Here is a 22,868-nt window from a genome sequence, read left to right on the forward strand (position 1 = left end):
GAGTCAGTGGACACCACCCAGAGGAACTCTGCCTGCATATGTGAACGGACCGAGGATCGGAAATAGGCCCCGCAGTCACAGGAGTCTCCATCGGCCAACGTCCTCTCCCTGGTTTTATAGATGGGCCGTTTTAGCCAGGGCCAGGAGGAGGTTGACCAGGAGGTCCCGTGGCTTTGTGGGGCCATGGATAGGGAGTGCATAGATAAGGAGGTAAGGGGAAAAGTGCAACCAAAAATGTAACAAAATATTAGTGAGGAGCCGGAATAGGGGCTGCAACCTGGAGCACTCCAGGTAAACATGCACCAGGGTCTCCCTCACGCTGCAGAAGGGACAGGTGTCTGGGATGGGGGGGGAACTGGGCCAAGTACACGCCTGTGCTCACAGCTCTGTGAAGGAGCCGACAACCGACATCCCCGGCGGGCCTCGGGACCAGGGTGGAGTATAGGCTGGCCCACAAGGGCTCCTCACCCTCCAGAGATGGCAGGAGGTCCGGCCACTTTGTGTTGGGGTGGGATGTGCGGGTGAGGAAGTGAAGGGTGTGGAGTATGAGTGTGTATAGATGTTTCTTTGGCGCAGTCTGAAAACGAACCGGCTGCAAGTCGTGCAGACGGCTCATGGTGAAGGAGGTGGGGGGGCTGGTTGGGTCCATGAGGCAAGGGCTTGATGAAAAGGTCCAGAGGGCCTGGGGTAGAGGGTGGGTGGGGCATGCCCTCTCGCAGGGCCTGGTGGAGATAAACCCGACCAGCGGGAGGTAAAGCTGCCCTCACCTCCTGAAGTACGTGCTGGGGAGTACAAGGTCTGGAGAGCCCCATGTGCTGAGCAAGTGTCAGGGGATCCAGCCAGTCTCCCCGGTCATAGTCCAGGAGGTCTCTGATTCTGGTAACTTCTGCCAGGACCAACCTCTGGCGCACCGAGGGGGACTCCGCCACCTGCACACTGAGCTGGGGATTGTATAGCAGGGGCTCCGTGAGGAGATCTGCCCCCCCCCCCCAGTGGCCACCACGGACCTGGTTGCCGAGAATAGTTTCCAGGTCCGGAGGAGGTCCTGGGAGAAGACCGGCAGCCCGGAGAGGTCTCACAGAAGACCTCTCGGATGGAGATAAAGGAGCTGCCAGTCGTATCGGAGCCCTCGGAAGTGGTGCAGGAAGGCGTGTGCCAGGACTCTCCACACCAGACTACCTGTACCATAAAGGAGCCTCTGCAGGGCACGGAGGCGGAAGGCACTTCAGGCCATGCCCTTCCTCCTCCAGGGGCAGGTGGAGGACCCCTGCAGAGACCCAGTGCACTCCTGACCAAAAGAACTCCAGAATCACCAACCAGAGGTTGGCCAGGAAATCCGGGGTTGGGACCAGGGTGTTGAGCCGGTGCCAGAGCATGGATAGGACTAATTGATTGAGCGCCAGTGCCCTCCCTCAGAGGGAGAGGCACCAGAGCAGTCCTGTCCATTTCTGGAGCCGCTCTGTCACCCTGCCCTCTAAACCGTGCCAGTTCTCCGGCGGAGACGGATGCGTGGCAGAAAGGTAAACGCCGAGATAGAGCAGCGGACCCGCACTCCACCGGATGGCCTGAAGCGCAGGTGGGAGGGAGCTCGCCTGCCAGCTGGCCCCAACCACCAGGCCAGAGCTCTTGACCCAGTTGACCCAGGCAGAGGAGGCTGCCAAGTAGACAGCCTGGCACAGATGGAGGCTTGCCAAGTCGCCCGGGTCCAGGACCACGAGGAGAACGTAGTCAGCGTACGCCGACAGGACCAGCCTCAGCTCTGGCTCTCAGAGCACCAACCCCGTTAGCCTCCAATGGAGGAGGCAAAGGACAGGCTCAATCTCCGGAGTGTACAGCTGGCCAGAGGGGCACCCCTACCGTACTCTCCACCCAAAGCTGACTGGCTCAGTCGGGTCCAGTTGAGCCTGACCAGACACTCCACGAGGTGTACAGCACCTGGAAAAAGCCCATAAACAGGGGTCCAAAGCCTAACGCTCGCAGAGTGCCCAGGAGATACCTGTGATCCACCCTGTTGAACGCCTTCTCCTGATCCAAGGACAGGAGGGCGAATGACAGACCATCCCTACACCCAAGCTCCAGAAGATCCCGGACCAGATAAAGGTTATCAAAGATGGTACGGCCCGGGACGGTGTAGGTCTGGTCTGGGTGGACCATGTCTGCCAGCATGGACCCCAGCCGCAGCGAGATGGCTTTGGCTATGACTTTGTAGTCCGTGCTGAGGAGCAAGACAGGACGCCAATTCTGTAAGTTGCAGAGTTCCCCTTCTTCGCCAATTAGGTGACCACGGCTTGTCTGCACAAGAGAGGGAGGACCCCGCTCTGCAAGGACTCGGCCCAGACGGTGACAAGGTCCAGGCCGAGGATGTCCCAGAACATGCGGTAGAACTCCACGGTCAGCCCGTTCAAGCCCAGAGATTTATTGGTGGGCATGCGGCGGAGGGCTTCCAAGAACTCAGCCAGAGCGAGAGCCGGTCTCGGTTGCCTGTACTGACCGTCGGGAGCCCATCCCAGAGCACTCTGCAAGTGTTAGGATCAGTCAGATCCAGGGAGAAAAGGCCTGCTTGGAAGGTCCTGGCCCTCCCGCACATCTCCACTGGATCCATGAGGGGTGTGCCATCCTCTGCTAGGAGGTAGGTGACGTGCTTCTTGGGCCCCCCCCCCCTTTTTCTCCAGGGCGTAGAAGAAGCAGGAGCCATGACCCATCTCCCGAAGGAGGCAGATTTGGGATCGAACAAAGGCACCCCAGGCCCGATGGTCCTCGAGGGCCTGGAGCTCCTCCCACTTCTCCCAGCACGCCTTGCAGAGGGATGGATCCTCAGGGCTGGCGGCCAGACACCTCTCCAGCTCTAAGACCTCCTGTTCCAACTGCCCTATCACCGCATCCCTCTGTCGGCTGGAGCCCCGGGTGTAGTCACGGCAGAAGAGCCGGGCGCGCACCTTTCCCACATCCCACCACCGCCATGCCAAGGAAAAGACATGCCTCTGCTCTCACCAGGCCAGCCAGAACTCCCAGAAGGATGCCACGAAGCCCACATCCTCCAGCAAGCCATTGTTAAAATGCCAATAGGCCGGCCCCGGCCTCTCCTCACAGAGAGAGGCCGTCATAGTGGCTAGATGATGATCTGAAAATGGGGTCGGCCAGATGCTGGAGGAGTGGGCCCGTGAAAGATGGAAATGTGACAGATAGATTCAGTCCAATCGGGAGTGGCGTGACCGATGGGCTTCCACCCAGACAAAGGTGAAAGTTGAGATGTTGTCCGGGTGGTGGTTGCGCCAGACGTCCATCAGGGAGTGATGGTCGACAATCTCCCTGAGGACATCCGCAGTGGCCGGGCACTGCTCGGGCCCCGAGCAGTCCCACTCCTCGAGGGTGGTGTTAAAGTCCCCGCCCAGGACCAGGCACTTGTGAGGATCCAAGATGTCGAGGAAGGCGGACGCCTGCTGATAGAAACGCAGCTGCTCCGGGCCCAATGTCGGAGCATAGACGTTAATGAGGTTGACCACGAGCCCCTCCATACAGACCCGGAGGTGCAGCCAGAGGCCTGGCACAACCTTGATGACCCCCAGCACCTTGGGCCGTACGTCGGGGGAGAACAGGATAGCCACTCCAGATGTATGAACTGTGAGATGGCTAAAGTAAACCCTGTCCCCCCATTCCAGCTGCCAGCTATCTTTGGCTAGCCGGATCCATATGGGTCTCCTGCAGGAAAACCCCAGAGTACGCCTCACTCCTGAAGGAAGGAGAGCACCCGACACCTGCGGAGACCCATCCTACAGCCCCGGGTGTTCAATGTTGCAAAGTTGATGGGTGCCATGAGGAGGGCTGGGGTGGGATCCTCGCCGGCAGGGACGCTTACAGCCCCCATTGGGCTGCGCAGCAAACCGTGACCTATTCCATAGGTGAGCAAGGAGTCACGGAAGCTATGGACCCACTGGTAGGCTGCGGCACCCTGCTTCCTGGTCCTTTTACCCTCCCCCACGAGGGCCCTCACGGCCCGGAAGGATTTGATGAAAATCCCCACATCGCTGGAGAGCGAGCTGCACTTTGTTGCGGGAGCCACGGGCATCTTCAAGGAAGTCCCGCAGCTCTCCTCGCAGCGTATGTGGGGGTGGGTCACTGGCCCCTGACCGTCCTCTTGTGGAGACCCTGGCACAGCCCCATGGCCCACCAAGACGTGCAGGCAAGGGGTGGACCCCCAACATGGCACCCCATGGGCCGGTGCCACACAGCCTGCCTCAGGCTCCAGCTCAATGGGGGATGGCAGAGGAAAAATAGCAGCCCCTAGTGGGTCAGGACAGGGAAACACAAAGGCCGCTCCCTGGGGGTCATCTGCTGGAAAAGGGAAGGAGACAGCCCCAGGGGTGGCAATAACATCATGGGAGGTGGAGAGGCTAGGGACAGGGTCAGTATCAGGGGCAAGGCCAGGGCCAGGATCAAGAACAGGGGCAGGGGCGAGATTCTGGGCTCCAGAAGCCGAGCAACTAGGGCGTGACACCTCCCGGTCAGGCTCAGGGGTTCGGGGGTGGGAAGGGGGCTCTCAGCGATGCTGGGCGCAGGCTCCATGGTGGGTTTGGCAGCCATGGCAGCAGGAGGTGGACTATCTTCTGTAGGGCCATAGCATCATCAGGGGACTGGCTAGCAGGGGTCGAGTCAGGGGGCAGGGGCGATGGCTCAGCGACTCAGGGAGGTAACGGTGGGGCAACAGAAGGGAGGGAAGACTCCTCCTGGGGCGGGCCCTCTCCCATGCCCGGCAGTATCCCCGCCTGCACTAGAGGAGGGGGGTTATAACAACGTTGGGGGGTGCGTGAGATGGGGCAAACTCAAACAGGGGAGGGGCACAAGCACATGGAAGGGGGCATGGGCGCACAAGGGGAGGGAGTAATCAGGGGAAGGGAGACCGCAGGCAGAGGGGAACAACCAGGCTGGGGGTGGGGCAGAGGAACCAAGGGGCTAGCTTCAGAGGCTGGGGCAGGACAAACAAACAAAAGCTGCAGAGGGAAACGGGTGGGGCAGGCAAACAAACTGAGGCTAGCAAGGGGCTGGGGCAAAAGGGGGGGCAAAAGACTGCAAGGGGCAAAGCTGGGGGCTTGCTGGAGGGGGTCAGTCCAAAGCGGGGGGGCACATGCGCCCAGAAGTCAGTTTGGGCTGGCTGCTGCTTCAGGCCCAAATGGTGGAAAAGGCTGTGGCAAGCCAAGCAAGCAGCGGAGTCCCAGAGGCAGGAGTTTGTGGCAGATGGTAAGTGTCCACTGGGGGTGGCGGAGGGGGCAGCGATGACGGTGGTGGGGGTTTGGGGGGAGGACACAGATGAACCAGGGGGCAGGCTCAATGCTACACCCCCTGTGTCCCCACAAACACAGTCAAGACCCCCACCACAAGAGCACAGTTCAAAAGTTACTCAGTCTTAAGGCCCCTTCTACACTGGTCTGCAGAGTCTCTGTGCACTCCCCCGGCAGCAGATGGTCCTCTTCTTCTCCTCTTTCAGGTTCTAGCAGCTCCAGACAGCAGTCCAGTGGCCAGGCAGGCAGGCAGAAAGGACCTCTCACAGGTGACGGTGGTGGTGTCTGCAGCAGCAACGACCAGGGCTGGGGTCCCTCACTTCCCTCCTCTCGGGAGCAGGCCAATAGCCCCCCCCCAAGGGGCTGTAGCAGTAGCAACAAAAGGTGGGGGGTCCAGTGGCTAGCCAGCAACCAGGTAGCAGAAAAGGGGTGGGGGGGTGTGTGGCCCAGCCAGGGGAGTAGCTGGAGCAGCAAGAGCCCAGGCCCCAGCAACAGTCTTCTATCTCCCTCCAGGCCAGTTGGGTACAGCTGAGTAACAAAAGGCCACTAGATTAACAATTTTCTGTTCCCTGACTGACCAGAGCAGAGGCTGCTCCAGGCTAATAGGAACACCTGACTCCAGTTAACCTGCAAAGAGTCAGGTGAAGCCATTAAGCTAATGTGACCACCTGACTCTAATTAAGGCCCCTCTGATACTATAAAAGGGCTCACTCCAGTCAGGTAGAGGAGAGCTAGGGAGCCAGTGGAGAGGAAGTACAGTTGAAGGGTTGGTTAATGAAGACACCCTCAAGTTACTGGTAAGGGAGAAGCAGGAGAGCTGTGGGGAAGTGGCCCAGAGAAATATAGCAACTCTAGCAGTGACAGGTTGGCTGCCAACAGCTGCTACCATTAGGGTCCCTGGACCAGAATCCAGAGTAGAGGGTGGGCCTGAGTTTCCCACAACCCACCACTACAGAAACACCTCCTGGGAGGGGGGGAAAGCAGGCCCCTATCATGACAGGAGGCTAAACTGTTTTGGTATGAGGCTGTAGGAGCAACAGAGACTATGGGAGTTCTCTCTCAAACCTCCTTGCTGGCTTATGATGAAAAGGGCTCAGTAGACTGTATCCCTGGCCCTACAGAGAGAAGGGGTATGTAGAGGGTTGCATAAACCACTTGGAAGCGTGGGACCCCCAGGGACAAGGTTGGAGCTCTGCCACAATATATAATTGCGTGTTGGAAACTGAATCCAAATTGTAGGCACCCGTGGCCTACTGAAGGACCAGTGAACAGAAGAAACCTGTTGGAGGACAAAGGGCATGGCCTACTGGTCCACAAGGATGGTAAATTTGCTATACAAAAGAAAGAAACAAGCTGCTATCATAGCAAAAAGAAGGTTGGGTGAGTGTTAGCACATAGCATCACCACAATTGTATGAAGAGAAAAAAGGGGCCAGTCTTTCATGCTCTTGTACAAGTGTTGTATTCTAATAAGGTATAACAGCAGCAGCTGCTGCACTTACAAGCAATGCCGGCCTATTCAGCCAGACACCAATAATGTTCTAAATGGCCCAGTAGTTAGGTCCCATTATGTTGCTGATCATTTTGAATCCTGACAATTAGGGGAAAATATATGTCCTAATATTCTGAATGCCAGAGAAATTGAATGGACTACAAAATTATGTGTGTATGCATGCTGCATATTATAATATACCACTAATGTGCTGCATACACCAGTTTGTGTGTGTGTGTTGAGGTGTGTACTGACTTTCAGGCATTAGCTTAACAAAACAGCAGCAGCTCTTATAATTTTTTTTCTATGGGGTAGTTTGCTACAGCAGAGAACTGTGCTTTAGAGTGTTATGAAAATCAGTACAGAGTTTATACAATTTCTTATAATAAGCAACTGTTTTTAATATTTGTTGCTATAACAGAAGACTGTACATAGCTCTGCTTTGTTCTATGAACAAGGAGGCTCTGCCGAGCTCTCTAGTCCACAGGAAGTTAGCTTGAGTGTCAGTTAACCAAGGTAATCAATTATTAAAAGCCTATTACTTATAATACAAGGAATACCTTCATTTTTATGACTCCCATATAAATATTTTCATATGATGTGTTTCTTTAGCCTTTACCTTGACTTGAAACAGTAACTTACTAGTAGTATTCATAGTCTCCTCCTATCAGGTCTATTGGGTGGATCTGAGGGAAGTGACTGATATTCAATTTATCTCAATTGCAATGCCTTCAACTGTCTGTGGCTTCAAATAGGGAATTCTATTGCCTATGCACCACTGTTATCCTCAATAGATTCTCTGGAAGGCCATTTTTAGTCCATTACATATGAATTCTATAGTTCATAAATTTGTTGAAATGAAGGCTGTCTCTCAGGCAGAAAAGATATTCCATCTCCTAAAGGCTTGCATTACTGCTATATAGCAACCATCTGAGCTTGCAGAGGTATTGGGCAGACTGATGATCATATGTATATCTCCACATTCAGATCTGATAATGTAAAGGTTACAAATCAAATGGCAATTTAGAAATCAAGTCAACATCACAAATTGTCTCATCTATCCATCGAAGGTATAATGCTGCTCTCATATAATTCCTTTATTAAGTTATTTTTTTTTTCCTGGTCTCAGAATTATACTGCCTTCTGTATCTAGGCGAGAGCACACAAATGATGTTTCCATTATTATTACTTTTGTCCCATATGTTTGCACAGTGATTTACATTCAAATAAAATGACAGATCCATGCCTCAAGCAGCTTGCAATTTAAAGGGCCACTTTGAAGAACGTTAAGTTTACATTTAGGCCTTGTTTGCAGGCTTTCGCGTGCACATGGCATGAGAGTGCATGTCATGCTCCTCCTCTTTGAGGAAGCACAGCAGTGAAACATATGAATGTTGCACGCCAAAAGATGATGATTACTCAAGAGCTCAGGTTATATTTTAGAACAGGATATGGTGCATATCCCTAATATTTTCATTCTAATCTAACCTTCTGAGAGCACAAAGTGAATTTCCTACTGTATTTACCTTTGAGTAGATCAGTAGGTCACAGCTAAATTGTTTTATTACTGTTTAGTATAATAAAGTATTCTTACCTGTCTCTCAGTTGAGAGTGACTCCAATGCCCACATATATCTTCAATTCCAGCCTTCAAGTGATCCATCATCTAGAGAAAAAAATACAACAAACCAATGGTAACATGATATCAATGTCAAAACAATTCTTCGGCAATTGAAGATCAGATTCTAAGGAATTTAGATACTGATTCAAATTAAACAACATAGAAAATCTAAAATTTTATAAAAATCCAGACAAACTTCCCAATATGCCAAGGTCTCAGATCAGACAATCTTATGGAAAAATAAAAAGATCAATACAAGTAAATCTGCTACTAATTACCAGAATTTACAGGCACATTGATGTGTTTTCAGCACAATAAGGTGGGACCTCAGGAGAAACAGCTTTAAAATTCCAGTTATGACAGTCAAATTACTGTAAGTAATACTATTTTAGATAAAATCATATCTGGCTTCAATATAAAGATAAAAGCACTGAAGTTAATTTCAGGTCAAATTAAAGTTAGCTGCTAACATCTACATATGTGCTTAACTTTAGACATATAGTAGTCCCATTAATTTCAGTGGGACTACTCATGGGTAAATGTAACCACGTTTAAGTGTTTTGTAGAGTTTTGTTAAGCTAGTTTAACAACCTTCCCTCTATCCTACCTGTACGTATTATGGGACTTAATATACTTAAAGTAAAATGTTTCAGAAGAAAATAAATCTTCCAAAATGACTGAGCGTCTTTCAAAATGAATCCTGAGGTTTTATTCACTTTTAATCAACAAAACAGAGAATCCTGATTTAAAACTTTTCTGTTTTTAGTATGCACTGAGGCTGGTCAAAAGATGGTAATGGGATGAGCCACATCTCTGCTCCATTGCTGCTTGGCATAGTGTAAGCAGCAGTGGAGACAATGAAGGGGCCTAACTGCAGATTCAGGAAAATGACTCTCTGCCTCATTTTACACTCGGTTCACATTTGGAAATCCTTCTTCTCAAGCATAAGGACAAGAAACACTTTAATGAGAACTTGGATTTTGCAGAAGTTGGTGGCACTTGCTGGGAAAGATGCCTGCTCACTATGGTTGTGTCTACACTGCAATCAGCGGTGTGACTGCAGCACATGTAGACCTAATCTGAGCTAGCTTTGACCTAACCTCGCTGGAATAACCATAGCATGTGAAGCCGCAACAGCACAGACTGTACAAGCCCACCTGGGTACGTAGTTGAGCAGTTAAACCCACGCTGCTGCAGCTTTGCTGCTATTGTCATTCCAGCTAGCTAGATCAAAGCTTGCTTGGGTATGTCTCTGTGCTGCAGTCACATCACTGATTGCAGTGTGGATATACACTATGTGTGAGCTGGTGAGAGGATTTTTCAAACCTGACTATTGTTATGGTGCTGGGATTTTTCTTAATAGCAACAAAGTGTCAAGATAGAAAGGCTGGAATCCGATTGCTACATTGTTCCATTGTTTTGCCTTTATAAAAAGTTCCGTTCTGAAATTATGAGGTGGCATCCATATCCAGAGGATGTCAGATATTACTTTACAACAGCTTCTTTGGACTCAAACACCATCCAATATTTTTATTAAGATATTTTGGTTGGGATTTGCAAAGGAGCCTAAGTGGCTTATTTGCCCAATGAATTTCAATGGGAACTGGGTGCCTAACTCTCTTGGGCTAATTTGGAAATCCCATTCATTCTCTTTCTAGCATACATGCATCCGATGAAGTGAGCTGTAGCTCACGAAAGCTTATGCTCAAATAAATTGGTTAGTCTCTAAGGTGCCACAAGTCCTCCTTTTCTTTTTGCGAATACAGACTAACACGGCTGCTACTCTGAAACCTTTCTAGGATACAGTTCATCAATAAAGACAACTTACTCGTACATGAACCTCTTCATTGATAGACTCTTTCTTGTTGGTCTTTTTAACATCTAGATACTTGACCAATGGACCAATTGTGATTCCCTGTATTTAGAAAAATGAGTGAGAAAGTTAATTATTGTTTGAAACAAGCATGTAAAAGGCAAAAGATGAAGTGACTATTTTTTAATCAACCATGAAAACTGTGTCTAGAATACAGGGCTTATTTGTTGTTAGTTGGGCTGGTTAGAAAATGGAGCTGGAGAACAATTTCTGGGAAAAAGTGTCCTTTTTCTTTAAAATCAAAATTACATTTTCTAACCAACTGTAAGAATTAGTTTCTGTAAACTACCTGGCCTGCTAATCGCTCATACCAAGCTAATATTTCATTCCAGAGGGAAAAAATAGTTTCAACAATATCAAAGCATCCTGTTTTGACAGTTTTTGAAAGAAATGTTTTGATTTTTAAAACTGTATACTATAAAGTAATATAATTGTTTAAAAGATTATATCAAAACAAAATGATTCACCCCAAACAGTTTTTTTTTAAGGATTTTAATTTGTAGAGAATTTCTAAATTGTGGGGTTTCATTCCTAATCAGAACAAAGATAAATGTTGAAATCACAAAACCCTTCACAAAATGAAATTTCCATCCTGCATAGCTCTAGTTATGACACAAGGGGAACGACTACTCTTGTATATCAGAGTACAAGGTGAAGTAGAAAATTGGAACATTTTCAGAAGAATTTTTAAGGGAATCTGTTTTTTAAATACTTCCAGTGGTGCAGTTACTAAAAAATTTTTTTCTTATAGTTTCAGTTAAATAATAGAGCAAAGGGTTATTGTGTTACAGCTGGAGACTCTATCCAGCAACTAAAGTATAAAATAGAAGGATTTAATCCTGATTTAAGTGCAAATCTCAGTGCAAGCTTAACTATGAATCCTCTAAGCATCTCTGTTGTATGAAATGAACCCATTATGAAACCTACTTACCTGAATGAACACAGTGAAATATATAACTACAAGAGTAGCTGTAATGAACATGTTCTTTCTAGGGAAGAGATACCTAGGAAGCAAAAATGCAAGAGAGAAACTACTGGCTCCTCGAAGGCCACTGTAGGCAATAATGAGCTGGTCTTTAATGGTGAAGGGATAAGTCCGAAACTTGTTGCTGATATAAAAGAGAGCAAACACACCTAGGAGGGAGGAAAAACTATTGTTAACCAAGTTACAAAGAGAAATACTTTAAGTGCAACAGCATCTTTAGCCTTTAAGCTGTGAACACTGTTTTCTTTGCAATTGTGGGTGCTTGTAACTTTTCTGCTCATTTTTGAGCTATTTTTAAATATACTATAAATGTGATGCCGCCTTATGAGCAATTAACACAATCTTCTAATGTAGGTTTCTAAATGTTTTGTATTTTACTTTGCTGAGTAGGATCAGAAGATGAAATAAGTGATATTATCCACCACCATTTGTATTTTAGACAGGTCTTCCACTGAGGTTATCTGATGACATCCTAGATAAGATCTCTTCCTACTTTTTCCCCTATAATGTTCTTCTAAGCATTTCTTCTTCCCTTTCACTCCAATGCATTTTGGTCCCCTTCTAAGTTACTCCAGACACTTTCCCCACACAGTAGAAGACCAGTGTGTTTGAACAGTTTTGACAGTTGCATATAATATACTGATGAAAAAGACAGCAAAGTTCAGTATCAATGAGTAACAGAGATGGAAAGACATACCAAAGATCACCCAGCAAACCAGGGGCAGAGCTGGGAATAGAGTCCAGGACTCCTGAGTTGCAGTCCAGTGCTCTTCACTGACTCCCTTTAAAGGTACTCGGTAACAAAACGGCTATAGTGGAAGCTGCTTAATTCTCCTGATTTGTTTTGCGTTTAATTAAAGGTAAAACTAATGTGACCCTCTATATAACAGAGGTGACCCTTGCGGTCCCTTCTAACCCTATGATTCTATGTGGCTGGGTGTGGACTGCAGTTTCTGCCTACAGTATATTTAGTTGCTTGCTTCTCCCCCCCCCCCCCCCCATTACCCTCTTGGGTCCTTTTCCAACAGCTTTATTTTCTTAATGAAATGCCCTTGTATCTATGTTTCATATTTAGCACCATGACACATGTAAATAATGAATAGTTATAATTAGAAAAAATCCATTTTATAAATCAACACTATAATAAGCTTATTGTATTATAGGTGGGTCTCAACACTACAAAGGTTGCATGTCACTTCCCATTATGAGATCCTGTTTCCAGTTGCTTATAGCTTTGTCAAACTTCATCCATTTGGGCTGAAGTTTTCCATGCTGGGTGTCCAACTCAGGGTGACTGGTGACCTTTTATTTGAAAAACTCTAGAACCCCCATGTGTTGGAACAGGGCCTTGAAATTAGTAGGGAGGTGGCCTTTGTGTCAGGGATGTGCCTTTTGCTGTCCCTATTAAAAATTGCTTGCATGTGGCAAAGTTATAAAATTGTAAAAATCTCAGTTTTCACATGCTCAGAGACTTTTTTTTCCCCCTTAAGCTCTCAGAGGATTCCATCCTCACTGAGCATGCTCCAGCCTCTCTCAGCTCCTAGCATTGAGCAGACTGCATGGACCATCAAAGAGTAATTGAACCTAGTCCATCCTCTCACTATTCCAATTGTGACCAGGCTGTGCCTGCACCATCCCCACAGAGATAATGAGCATGCTCCAGACCAGGGCTACAGGAGCAAAGCTGGAATTTCCCTATAGTGGCAAATCCCAACTGCTCCCAGGGTGAGGCCAGGCATTGGAACAGAGAGCACAGAGCCTCTCTCCTGTGGTCTCTGCAACCCCTCCTGCTGGCACCCATGCAGTGCAGAGAAGAAAACCACCTAATTTGAATGCAGAAGGGACAAAAGCTGAATCAAGGAGGAGGGAGAAGAGCAGATGGAGACAAGGAGACTAAAGAGGGGGAGAAAAACTGGGAACATCTGGGCACTGAGATTGACTGGGAGCCAGGAAAGAGAGGGAGAAAGGCTGGGACTGGTTAGGCAAGAAGACTTTCTTCCTCTTTCCTGGCTCCCAGTCATAGTCTTCTTGCTCAACCAGTCCCAGCCTATGACTGAGAGCCTTGGACAGGGATTCAGTGAAGACAGCTGGGGCAGGGAGGCTGGGTCTCAGTTGGCTGCAAGGGAGGAACAGTGAGACTGTATGAGGAGCTGCAGACAGGGGAGGAGACTGGGACTGGCTGGGCAAGTAAACTGGGATCAGATGTAGGAAAGGAGAGAAACTGGGAGTGGACAGGGAGATTGGGGCTCAGTCAGCAAGTCAAGAGGTGGAGACTAGAACTCTGGTTCAAGCCTGAGGAGAGGAGAATGGAGTGGGATAAGGAGCCAGGGGTGGCAAAGAGACACAGTTGGGATGGGGACAGGTTGTGGGGGATGGAGCAGAAGGGGTCACACTTAAGAGCAGAGGGCAGAAGAGTCTGTACCCACTAGAGCACGCTCCCCTCCTGAATCTGGAAGATCCCCAAGATTCACCATTTCTCTACTGTCAGCAAATATCTGTGAAATCCACTGGCAAAATCTTATACCCCTCTACTGCTGGGCCACATAGAGGACATCAACCTACTATTGCTATCAGTTCAAGTGGCAGAGATCTGTGAGGTGGATAGAAAGGTTCTAACCTGACTGACCACTTGGGTGTCAATATGATGGAATGTGTTTTTTCAGTTTGCTTTATTTAAAAAATGGAGATAACTGCACAATAAAATCATGCATTAAGCTTGCAAAGTCAAAAGTACTCAGAAATTAAGAAATGCCAAATCTAAGGTTGCCTCTGCAACTTTAATCTGCCCCCTTCTGCATAAGCATTTTGGTTTGATCTTTAATTACATGACACATACTATTTTTTCCATAGGACCCGTTTCATTCAGTGATATATAAAATAACATACAAATAAGGAATAATGGTGTCTGAATGCAATGTACTTACTAGCTAGTTGTTTTGGGAATTGTGCCCTATTAGTAGTAACACTTAAATTTACACTGTGCCCAATCTTAGGATCTGGCTCTGGGGCAAAGTTAGCTGTATGCTACCTCTCCACTTCCCCAATCCTGGAGTACCAGGAGCCAATTCAACTACCAGCGTACGTCAGAGCAGCCTCAGGGCTGGGTTGCTAGCCAGGGATCATGAGTGTTCTGCCACACCTTTTCCATTTTGACCATGGGACCAACTCACCCTAACCACTGGAGAGCTTGGGAAGGGCTGGGGTAAAGCTGGTTATGCGAGTTTTACCTCACCTGGAGATTTCCTCCACCCGTGCCACCTGAGCTAAGGGAAGGGCTTTACAGGAGTGGTGCCAAAGGGCTGGGATCTCGATTCAGTGTATAGTACTTTATTTACTTTAAGAATAAATTTAAATAGCTAATATTCTCTCTCTGATTAAAATTGCCGAGATACATTCAAATTGCCAAAAATAGATAAGGAACCATTCAGGATCTCGTTCTATTGGTAAATTAACCACATTCTAAAATGAAACTATTATGAAGCCCACTTACCTAAATAAACATAGTAATAACAGGGCCAGCCTAAATATAAACATAATGATGGAAATGGTTTAATTTTATTTAAAAGTTTCCCTTCTCACTGAATCACAAAATCCAGCTTCAGGTATTAACTTTTGAGTTGTTTGTTTTCCCCTGCCAGTTCAGTATTAGTATTTGTGAAATTACCTGGTCAGTAAACCTATTAAACTCATTATTAAACAGGTTATACAAGTCAGCACTACATTTCCTAGCCTACCTTTGCACTGACTACTTTCAAAGACGCAAAGCACCACATTTATCCAGGCTGGCTATGTTAAAATACAGTATTTGGCTCTTACTTAGTGCCCGCCAAATCAAGCAGAAGAGCAGAGTGAAGGAAACAAAGGCCCAGTTCCACTCGTGGTTCCTTCCAACTGTGGACACTCCCATGAACACGAAAATCAGGGTCTCGCTGATACTGCTCAGCATCTTCATGAAGTACTTTATGGTTGTGTAGGAATTCTGGGAAACATTCTCCTCCACATATTTTTTCATAGTGACTGCACATGCCGTCATCCTGTTCAGTCAGAAACACCATGCAAAGCATTAGGTATTGGTTGGCAGGGGTCATCTGTGTTTACTGTCTTAAAAGAGAGGCTTTGCTAACTACTTCTGCTTGAAGACTAGTTGAATCCACACTGTCTGCTCATCTCCTTATTTGGGCCCACACATGGGTCAGATTCTGAGACCTTTCCTCATGCAATACCTTCCTCCTTAAATTGAGCCAGTGATTTCAATGGGACTACCTGAGGAGTAAGGGACTGTGTAATGGTATAGATATTGAATCTGGCCCTATTGGTGTATCCCATATAAAGGAAAAGAAAAGGAGCTAGAGTTTGCCAACCTTACTCAAAGTGCATCTGGTTCAAAGTCCTTTTTGTTTTGAATGCACAATAAATACCAATAAAGGGACAAACTCATGGCTTTGCCACCAGCACCAAGCAAGGAACAATGCATTGTCGTGCTGCCCTGGGAGCAGACCCGTCAGCGCCACACTCTGCCTCCTAGTAACCCCTCACTCTGGTGTGGCAGAGGAGGAGCCCTGCATTAGCCCTACACCTGGCACAGAGTGTTTCCCCCCTCACACGCACACACACCAGATAGCCAGCATATTAGGGGGTAGAGACCTAGCTCCAGTGATTCTCCACCCCTCCCTGACCACTGCTGTTCGCAAGCATCACAGGAGGAAAGGCAGCAGCAGCCCTGCAGAGGCTGCTCTCTCCTTCATAGCAATCCAGCTTGCACGGGGCAGTGAAGGGACACCTTACAGCTTCTTACTTCTCTGCTTGGCTGCATGAACCAGGCCCCCATCTGGCCCAAACACATCAGTAAACAATGTGGGACAGGCGCTGATACTATTACTCGTACTATATAGCACCTTACTCTCAAATGGGAGATAATGAGACTTCTTATGGAGTAAGGTACAGTAGAACCTCAGAGTTATGAACAACAGAGTGATGAACTGACCAGTCAACCACACACTTCATTTGGAATCGGAAGTACACAGTCACGCAGCAGCAGAGACCAAAAAAAGACACTCCCCCTTCCCCTTCTCTTCCCCGCCCCCCAAAGCAAATACTATACAGTATGATGTAAGAGGTAAACTACTAAAAAAAAAATTAAGGGAAAGCAGCATTTTTCTTCCGCATAGTAAAGTTTCAAAGCTGTATTAAGTCAATGTTCAGCTGTAAACTTTTGAAAGAACAACTATAATGTTTTGTTCAGAGTTAAGAACATTTCAGTTACAAACAACCTCCATTCCCGAGGTGTTTGTTACTCTGAGGTTCTATTGTACTTCCTAGCATGAGTATCCTACTGCATGGCAGATTTTGTGTTCTCTGTTAAATCAGCAGTCAGGCATTCTCCCAAGGCTTCCTCATTTCTGTGCGCTCTCTACAGCTTAAAGGAAACTGTAAGTAAATAGGCAGGTTGAATGCTAAACTGATAGATCGCCCAGTATGTCACCTAGCTGGTTTCCATCTATAACATTTTAGTCCTATCTGCCTTCTACATGGCAATAGTTTTCTAATCTTGCGTGCGCAGAATATTCTGAGTGTTCCTCAAGTCTCCCATTCGTTCCACCTAGACAAAGCTACAGGGTGGTCTGGAGGAACAGAGACATTCAGCAGGTCCAAGGGCATTCTAAGACAAGATCAGTAGACTTTAATGTTTAATACTGTTAGCTTTTCAAGATATATGCATAGTAAATTTTCATAACCCAAGTGGAAAATGAATGAATTCATCAATAATTCAATTGTGCAATGGTAAGTTCCCATCACTAAAATAAGCAATATTATATTTAATAGGCTAGTAAGAGGAGTAAACCCTGATTATATTAATATTATTTTATTACTAATAATTTCAATAAACTAATGAAAATAAGAAGCATGTGAAATAAAGTTCTGTATATTTTAAAATAATGAATATTCACAGAGGTGGTTTGTATGGTACAGGAAGACTGATCAAATCTGTAACTGGGGCATATATAATAAATTAATATTCAGCCCTGATAGGACCTGATCCTGAAGTCAATGAGAGCTTTGGCAATTACCTATATACCATATATTAGTGGGCAAAACATGGACCAGGATGTGGGTCGCTTTGCAACGGGATGTAAATAGCCACACAAGGTATAAAACAGTGGAGAACAGGATTAGAATCATATATACTCTAATAATTAGATTGGAATAAGAAGCATCTAAATATTGCATTATAAATGCACTTGGAGTATGAGGATAGGTACTTTATATATGTATCTAATTAAACAATTGGGTTAAACTTTCAAACACAGGCACCTCAGATGATCCTGCACGGTCTGTGTGCATACAACCCCATCTTTGCACAGAGACTGTAAACTGGTGTTTGTGAACAAATCAGGGTCTGAGACGTGCAGTGACAGCTAATGTACAATTTTTGCACTCATAATGGCAGTATACTTTTTTATGCATGTGCAGTGTATTGGAGGTGCCCATCTTCCCTCCATTCAAACATTTGTCCCCATTAAGTAAGAATCCTCCCTGGAGGTAGCCTTCACTCATTCAGGGGCAGCAGGCTCTGTGAAGTCCCATCCGCACCTCATTCATGTGCGCTCGGGGTAGGAAAAAAAACCCCTGGTGTTGCCAGCCCAGGAGTCAGAGATTGAACTCAGCACCAGCCAGAAGAATTATCTGTAGAACTGAGGATGTCACCAGACTGCCACTTCAGTTTTTACTTTAGTATTCTTTCCTCTCAATTGATTGGCTGTTTGCTCCAACTCCCTCCCACATCCTCACCTCCCATTCCCTTTGCTGCGCCTCACTCTCTCTGCCCTGCATGCACCTCTCCATTCCTCCCTCAATCCTTTCACTCTTCTTTTCTATCCCTGTACCCCTTGTTATCCTCCCGTCAGTGTCCTCTCTCTCTCTCCCTTTGTGTTTAGTGTAAATTATAGTCCTTTGTGACCTTCCCTCGTCATCTCACACCTGTATATTCATAACACATTTGGGACCAGACATAGAACTATTTCAAGGTTACTGTAGTGAAGTGTCTGGCCTTTAATCAATGGCACCATTGCTCTTTACAGAGCATGGTGTATGCACTGATGAGTTCTTTAAGGGCTGCTGAGTCCAATGCACGAGTGACAGTCTCGTCCACAGGTAAGGCACACCCACATACTAGCAATGCTCTGATTCCGAGCAGCAGATTCTTTCCTCCTCTGACGTCAGTCATCACAAAGATTGATCCAGTCCACCTTGCCATGCCTTGCTCCATTAACAAGCCGACTCTGTCAACCAGAGTGGCATTCTGCACTTCTTTCCCAGTCATGCAAAGACAGTCTAAGGATACTAAGTCATCTTTGCAAGCATCCCAAAATCTGCATAGCGGTCTGCCTCTCTTTCTTTGTGTACAGCACACTCTTTGTGTACAGCACGCTCTTTAGGATCCTGTAATGTAATGTAATGTAATCTGGCATTCACTTGACATGTCCAAGTCTTTTCTTACTGATCAACATGCCAATGAATGACATATCAGTACCATTTAACACTTTCACATTTATCACTCTGTCTTGGCTTTTTAATGTGCATGTGTTTGTTTAATGCTTCTGAGTTTTATATTTGGGCCAGATTTAGTTCCAAGTTACACAAAATTAATTTAGGTGTAATTCCACTTAAATTAGTTGAGTTCAATTGATATACATTGCTGTAACTGAGTGCAAGATCTGGTCTATTATTCTTTGTTCTTTTGATATTAACAATGTTGTATATAACTACCTCCCTCTCATAAATTATTGGGATGCCACATAGAAATAAATATTAGAGCATAAGTTGGTCTGGTATCCGATCATGCTGTGTTTAAACAGATATATTAGCAGACCAGGTGGCACATTTAGGCCCATAAAGAATCACAACTGGAAAAAAAAATGGGATGGGGGCAGCAGAAATCATTATACCAGTTCCAAGCACCTTGAAGTTGTCAAGAATGGAATTCTATCCCTGGGAGGCATTTGAAAATTCTTATTTGATACTCACGCCAGAATGCCTGAGATGTAGACGGTTTCAGCAGACAAATATGACAAATAGCTGAACATGAAGACAAGCAGCGGTTCAATGGTAGAAATGTTCTGAGTAAATCGAGTCATGAATGCCGAAACAAATCCAAACACGATGCCAACCAGCACTCCGCCTAGTCCCACTACAAAGAAACGAGCAACTCCAGCAAGAACATCAGTGGGTTTAATCTCTTCGTATCGGTGCATCTGGGTGAAGGTGAGTAATATGTTATATAACACCTGTATGCAAAAATAATGGACAGCAAATTAAAAAACTTTCAAAACTAGTTTTTCCTCAATATTTTTAGTGGTATGTGCCACACATTGTATTATACTCATCTTGCTTAGCAAAATTGTAGTTTAAATCTGAACATATCCTTAAGAGGCCCCAGAATTATCTACCTGGCTGGGATCCTAAAACTAATGAAGAAATGGTACAAAATGCCAGTCAATGTAAAATGTATCATGTAAAAATAGTAAGACAGTAATCTGGGACACCCCATGTGTGCAGTATATGGAATGTATGATGTTTTCAGAAAGTACATGATGCATCAGACACCATAAAATATGTAGCAAAGAAAGTGCTCAGAAGCACCGTGATGGGTGAGGTAAGAACTTAAGACTCACACTGAATCAAATCGAATAGACTAGAATAGAAGCTAGGCAACTCCAGGTTCATACTGGCGGTAGATAAACACTCAACTCATAGTCCAGTATGCAATAGTTGTTATTAAATATAATAGAACTCTTATTTAACCAACTTTTATTACCTTGCCTTAATAATATAGTAATTACAGTCTGTTATGTGATGGCTATTGATAAATTTGTACAGTGGATTCGTAAAAATGTCAAAAGGGCATTGTCAAGGCACTTTTCAAAAGTTTGAAAATACTTTTTTTTATTTACTATTTACTTATACGAGCCTCTTGAAGCTCGCTGGAAACTAAAATCTATTCCACTATGCTTACATGGGTTTTATATTGCAGATAACTAAAGCAACAGCAGCACAAGCTTCCCAACACTGCTACTGGTGAAAGGGTTATTCAGTCTCCAGGCCCATTCATTCTTTGACCTCTCTTTTGAAATTGTCGCAGGGATTCCAGTTGTGTCAAGGACAGTCATCCTCTAGGAACTGGATTGAAGCCATCAACTCCCCTGAACCATCCAGTTCCCTATATATCGTACATTAATGACACAGCAGTCATTCTCAAGGTAGCCACTACAAACCTATTAGTGATTTGACATTTTTAAGGGTATAAATAGCTAATTAAATTATTTATTTTGGTTAAGGAGCTTGAAATACTGAAAAAACAATGTGAGGTTAGGTAGTAGATTATGCTCAGAACATTACACACTGGGTCTGTAGGGTTGATTTTTATTAAATATAGGTCAGATGCTTAATTATCATGCTTTTGTTAAGAATAATTTCTATTCTGAAAAATGCATGATAAAACTCTCCTTCAGGATTTTCCATTTTCATCCACTTATCAAATGGCAATGGAAGTGTTCAGCAGGGCAGTATGAGGGTATTGATTAAAAATATGTAAGAGTTTTTGACTACTAGCTGATTATAAATCCTATTGTACCTGTTACCAATGAATAATGATCATACCAGATTCACTTCCAGGTTTTAAAAGTCAGTTTGGAAAAGTCTAAAGTCACAAGTTTGCCACAATTTTTGCCACTGATGGCATTAGTCCCTAACACTCTCCTGTTTAAAACAAGCCAAAAAGACTTCACATATCTGGTGGTGTTTAGTTTTTTTTCTTTGCCTAACTAATTTCAGAAGGCTATTTAATGAGATTAAAGGAGATATTTGCTTGTCAAAGGCTCCAACTCATTAAAGACGATAATTATTCTTCAGATATTATCTAGTTTTAATTGCTTCCTGGGAACATTTAACCGTAAGCTGTCATACAGTAGATTCTCAAGGATGCTCATTGTTACGAGATGACAGGAAACACACAATAAAATGTTCTAGATGGCAGCTTCCTACAAATAAGGGTAATTCACTTTTCCAAACTGTGAAGTGTGGAATTGTGCTTCTCAGTAGCAGATCACTGAAGCAGGATACGAGTACACATGCGGCGTCACTGTACAGTACTTGAGTCACAGCAGCTGTTCTCTAACTACTCCCCGTTTCTTGATGATGATACCCTGTCTCCAGCATAGATTTTTGAAAGTGGGCAGTTGGTACCCAGTGCTGATTGTGCACTGTTGAGTTTAGAGCTGGGCAGACTATTTTCAGGGAATAACTTCTAGCATTTGGCCCTTTTCCTGTTCCTGAATTGTCCGTTGTCACACAATAGCACAATTTCCATGAGTGTGTTCATTGTGTGCATTCATTGCTAAATGCTTCATGAAAAAGTATTTCAGCCATGGATTGATCACTAACTAGGCACAATGAGTATTTGCTAGTCATTTAAGTCACATGGTATTGCTTCTGTTCCATAAATGGATTGCCATAATTCTTTTAGTGGCAGGAAGGCCTGAATCAGCCTCTGGTGCTTTGATTCACTCAGGGAGAAGGCAGGGTCATTTTATGGAGAGGTAGCAGGTCTTATTTTAAGAATTTTTAAACCTGGTGCTTTCGGCTTTTGCACAAAAACATTATATTCTAGCTAAACACCTGGAGGATGCATTTTAAAATACCTGGCTTCTTTTTGACTGAGGGCAAAGACATAAACTACTGAAAGCAAGATTAACTGGCACTTTACATAAGATTTTACAAATGATTTCCTGTGTCGTGTTCACAAAACAAAATTGGCTTTATGCTGTCTAATTTGTGAAAAGGCAGAGCAGCAAACACTGCAGAAGCACATGGCAGCTATGATGGATCCGATGAAGTGAGCTGTAGCTCATGAAAGCTTGTGCTCAGATAAATTTGTTAGTCTCTAAGGTGCCACAAGTCCTCCTTTTCTTTTTGCGAATACAGACTAACACAGCTGCTACTCTGAAACCTCTGAGATCTGTAGATTCTAGGGGTTGAAACCACTGTCCATTCAGCAGGGGAAAATCCCCCCTCTGCCCCGAATGGAAGAATCTGATGGGAACTCAAGGGAAGGAAGCTTGTGAACTTTTTCTGTCCCCTACTAAGGCTTTTCTCTTTAGGGGAATAATCTTGCCTCTTTAATTAGACAGGAAGTCTGATTCTCTACTGCCTTGCACCCTGTGTAGTTTCCAGTGTAAAGTGAGTGGTTGAATCCAACAAAGGTTAATATATGGCCCATAGTGAGTTGTGACACCCTATACCTCAAAGCAGCACCCTGGAACCCCCATATTCACCACTGTCATATAATGATATATTTTGCACAAAGTATGCCTTGTGATGTATCTGTTGAACATTAATATCTTCTTGGATTGCATGTACTATCATTCTATGCGAAGGTATGACCTATAGCTATAGGTGTTACAGAACTATGTTGTGAGGATGGGAACACCCATAGTCAGCCTGTCAGTTACGATAAAGGAGTAGCTATCACCGGCCAGATGAGCATTAATGACTCATCAACACCCAATCCACTACCCAGAGACTTCTCCACAAAGGCATGTATATGTGTGCCATGGGGGCGGACTAA

The 22,868-nt window shown here is 45.5% G+C and overlaps 1 protein-coding gene across 1 annotated transcript in view; it reads right to left on the reverse strand.

Annotated features, from left to right (window-relative positions):
- SLC9A4 (solute carrier family 9 member A4) overlaps positions 1-22,868 on the reverse strand; it is a 55,453-nt gene that overhangs the window by 20,591 nt on the left and 11,994 nt on the right. The window contains exons 3-7 of the mRNA XM_048835376.2: positions 19,271-19,530; positions 15,062-15,279; positions 11,192-11,394; positions 10,216-10,302; positions 8,362-8,432 (exon numbers count right to left, since the gene is read on the reverse strand). Of these exons, the coding sequence (XP_048691333.2) occupies positions 8,362-8,432; positions 10,216-10,302; positions 11,192-11,394; positions 15,062-15,279; positions 19,271-19,530 (839 nt within the window). The remainder of the gene's footprint in view (positions 1-8,361; positions 8,433-10,215; positions 10,303-11,191; positions 11,395-15,061; positions 15,280-19,270; positions 19,531-22,868) is intronic.

The sequence above is a fragment of the Caretta caretta genome, chromosome 1 (genome assembly GCF_965140235.1).
Source record: "Caretta caretta isolate rCarCar2 chromosome 1, rCarCar1.hap1, whole genome shotgun sequence".
In the NCBI taxonomy this organism is placed as follows: Eukaryota; Metazoa; Chordata; order Testudines; family Cheloniidae; genus Caretta; species Caretta caretta.